Raw genomic sequence first — 3,259 nt, 5'->3', positions numbered from 1 at the left:
ACACACACACACACACACACACACACACACACACACACACACTTTCTGTTCTAACAGGGTTTACCTCTTTTCTGTCTTTGTTTGCTTTTCTGAAAGTTTTTCAAATTCATCCTTTTCAGGGTAGATAACAACACTTTCAGCTGTAAAACATTTTGTTTCAGTGTGTAAGGGTCATTATTCTTTTAAACAGATAACAGCGAATAAAAAGGTGAATCAGTGAAATAAATATTGCATTAAAATATTACTTGTAAGAGAAAATGAAAAACACTTTTTTTCTTTTTTTTTTTGTGATGTTTTGGGATTTTAAGGTTGGCTTTGTTTCTGTCACATGTAGGTGATGGGTTATCCTGTGTGCAACATTTTAAAATGATGGAAGATAAAAATCCATGTATACTTTTGTGCTGTTGTTGCCAAGTAAGTGGAGGGAAATTTTTCTTTGTTGCTTTCTGTTCAGATTTTTTTTGTGACACCTCAAAAGAAAGTTACATAGTGTCAGGAACTCAATAAAATTCTGCGCCTTGCCACTGCTGATATACTTTTTTTTAATGAATGAGGTCTCTTATGCTTAATTAGATTACAAAAACAGTGTGGATACTGACAGACTAGGTGGCAACAAATGATTTTATATTATCTGCATTTCAAAGTCATGATTTTTACTTGTTGTGAGGGAATCACTTTAATGTGATTTTGCCCCTTCCTAATTTAGAACAAAGTAACAGGATAACTTACAGAGTATATAAAGTAAACCCTAACAATAAACTTCTCTCATTTGCTCCCTTCTGGTCATGCAAACATACCAATGGAAAATGTTAATATATCAGTTCAATAAGTGCAAATAAATAATCTGTTGATCCTGCCAGAAATCATGTGAGCTTGTAAGTTCCTTTATACACTGCAGTGTTATCTCATGCAGTCTTAACATACCTGCCCAGTTGAAAACTGTGAGCTACGGAACATGTTCCTCCTATGTTATAGAGATAAGGACATTGGAAGGTGTTTTATAGTCCTAATACACTTAATTTCCTAGGGTGACCATGCTGCTCCTCCAAAGATACATTACAGTAAGCGTTGTCACTCTAGGACAGGAAGCGTGTTACTCAGGATCACCAGATGACAATATAGGGGTAAGGCATGAAAAAGAGAAATAACTGCAAGCTTGGTAAGCTGCAATGTATTACGTTTACTATTCTTGGTTTTTGTTATATTTTAATAGCCTTAATAGTAGGGATGCACTGATACCATTTTTTCCTGACCCGAAACAGCAGGCAATATTTCTAATAGAGGCTCTCGGGAGGGGGAGACATGTGGAGGTCTCAGGAGGGGGGAGATTTACGGAGGGTCTCAGGAGGGGGAGATGTGCAGAGGGTCTCAGGAGCGGGAGATGTGCAGGCCGGCAGAAGGACTGCAAACAGAGGCGCCGCATGGTTCTTAAGAAGGCTACCATGAGGTCCCCAGCAAACGTGGAACCTAAGGCAGTCGCTTACTTTGCATAAATGAAAGCGCCGGTATCAGTTTTGGGTATCGGAGCATTTGCACGATTACCAGTACAAGCAAATGCTCCGTTTCGGAACTGATACCGATAATGGTATCGGTGCCTCACTAATATAACCTGCTACTTTTCCCTGAATGCTTATTGTAACATTTTATTTGGAAAAAATACATAGAGTTTCAAATGTTGGTTTCATGTCATTTATATCCATGCTAACCTGGCACTTCTTTTTTCTCTTCTTGGTTAATAACCTGAGCTTCCACATTCTTTGCATGAATAGTGCAGCATGCTAAAAGACAAAGACATTTTAGTCACCTATTAAATCACACTTAACAAATAATTCATGTTTTACATGTATTAGGAAACAGCCATTGTAAGAATTTACTATGGGATACTAACAGTTGTAGTGTGGAATATTGAGTACCATAGCATTTGTTTATGACATTTTATTACAACTGAAAGTTTCCTTTAATAATGAGTCCAGATGATACTTGAAATAAAGGAACAGAAACCTAAATATATTAATAAACTGGGCAACTTGGAAAGGTAACATACCCTTCATGATAATGAGACATTTAAAACTTTGGAAAGGTAGTTATTGCAATTAATAGGTCAGAGAACAACGAAGTAAGAAGTACAATTTAAGCTAGAATGAAAGCAGACAAATTTCTTACTTTGTAAAGCACTCAATATAATCATCAAATATAGTATGCATGACTTTGAATATAAAACTTTATAAAGCTCTAATCAGACCGACTGCAACATACAGATCTGAAACACTGAATTTGACACAAGTGGATGAGAAAAAAAAAGGAATGATACAAATATTATGGAATGTACAGTATCAAGATATACTTTGGGAATAGGAGCAAATGAAGAAATGACAATCTTATATTAAAGGAGAACTATGACATGAGTGATTTCCACTCACCTCATAGTTCTAAGCCGACCTGTGACAATGAGACTGTCACAGGTCGGCTCAGTAGATCGGGAGGTGAGCGAACACATACCGGGTTCCCTCACCTCTCGATCCTGTCACGGCTCTCTGCCGTGACAGGGAGAGGGGCTGGATTCCCCTCTCCCCGCTCCGATCTGCCAGCGCTGACTGGCGGAACGGACGGGGGAGGGGGCGGGTACAGCTGGCTCTGCCTCTAGATAGGCAGAGCCAGCTGTCACTCACGCAGCTGGGCGGATCCCGTCATCTAAGTCGGGATCCGCTCCAGGTGCGGCGTCTCAGTATACCGCGAGCTGTAGCTCGCGGTATACTGAGCTTAGGGTAACGGGAGGACGCTAGTTTGTGTCCTCCCGTTACCCCAAGGAGAACTATGGGGAAAAACACTGACCCCATAGTTCTCCTTTAAGAACCAGACCGCAGCATGCATAAATATTAATACAGTAGCTTGAAATAGGGAAGAAGGGTAGAGGAAACTGATGAGAAAAAAAGTGCTAAGAAATGTATAAAGGCAAAGCAGAAAGCAGAAGAGATTAGCAGGCCTAGAAAAAATGTGGAGGAAGACTTCATATGCTGGGGAACTGGAGGTTGCAGAAGGAAATTAAAATATTTAGAAGGGACACATACCCTGTAGGAAGTTAAGTCCCTTCATAGGTCAGAGAATTTAGTTTGTGACATGCCAGCAGAGTTGACATACCTAGCCAGAGGTGTCCCTAGATTTATCACCATCTGAGGCCGGATGCGGTGAGGTAGGGGGTTTTGTTTTTGGCGGTGCATATTATAGGGGGTGATGGGGGATCCTGGTGGTTTACCGGAAG

The 3,259-nt window shown here is 40.2% G+C and overlaps 1 protein-coding gene across 1 annotated transcript in view; it reads right to left on the bottom strand.

Annotated features, from left to right (window-relative positions):
- EDAR (ectodysplasin A receptor) overlaps positions 1-3,259 on the bottom strand; it is a 49,328-nt gene that overhangs the window by 5,199 nt on the left and 40,870 nt on the right. Inside the window, exons 8-9 of the mRNA XM_018568195.1 lie at positions 1,707-1,778; positions 65-140 (exon numbers count right to left, since the gene is read on the bottom strand). Coding sequence (XP_018423697.1) covers positions 65-140; positions 1,707-1,778 — 148 coding nt within the window. The remainder of the gene's footprint in view (positions 1-64; positions 141-1,706; positions 1,779-3,259) is intronic.

Source organism: Nanorana parkeri, unplaced genomic scaffold (genome assembly GCF_000935625.1).
Source record: "Nanorana parkeri isolate BGI_ZX_2015 unplaced genomic scaffold, ASM93562v1 scaffold1153, whole genome shotgun sequence".
NCBI classification, from domain to species: domain Eukaryota; kingdom Metazoa; phylum Chordata; class Amphibia; order Anura; family Dicroglossidae; genus Nanorana; species Nanorana parkeri.
Note: the sequence above shows the minus strand (reverse complement) of the source record. Positions and strands in the feature narration are given on the sequence as shown.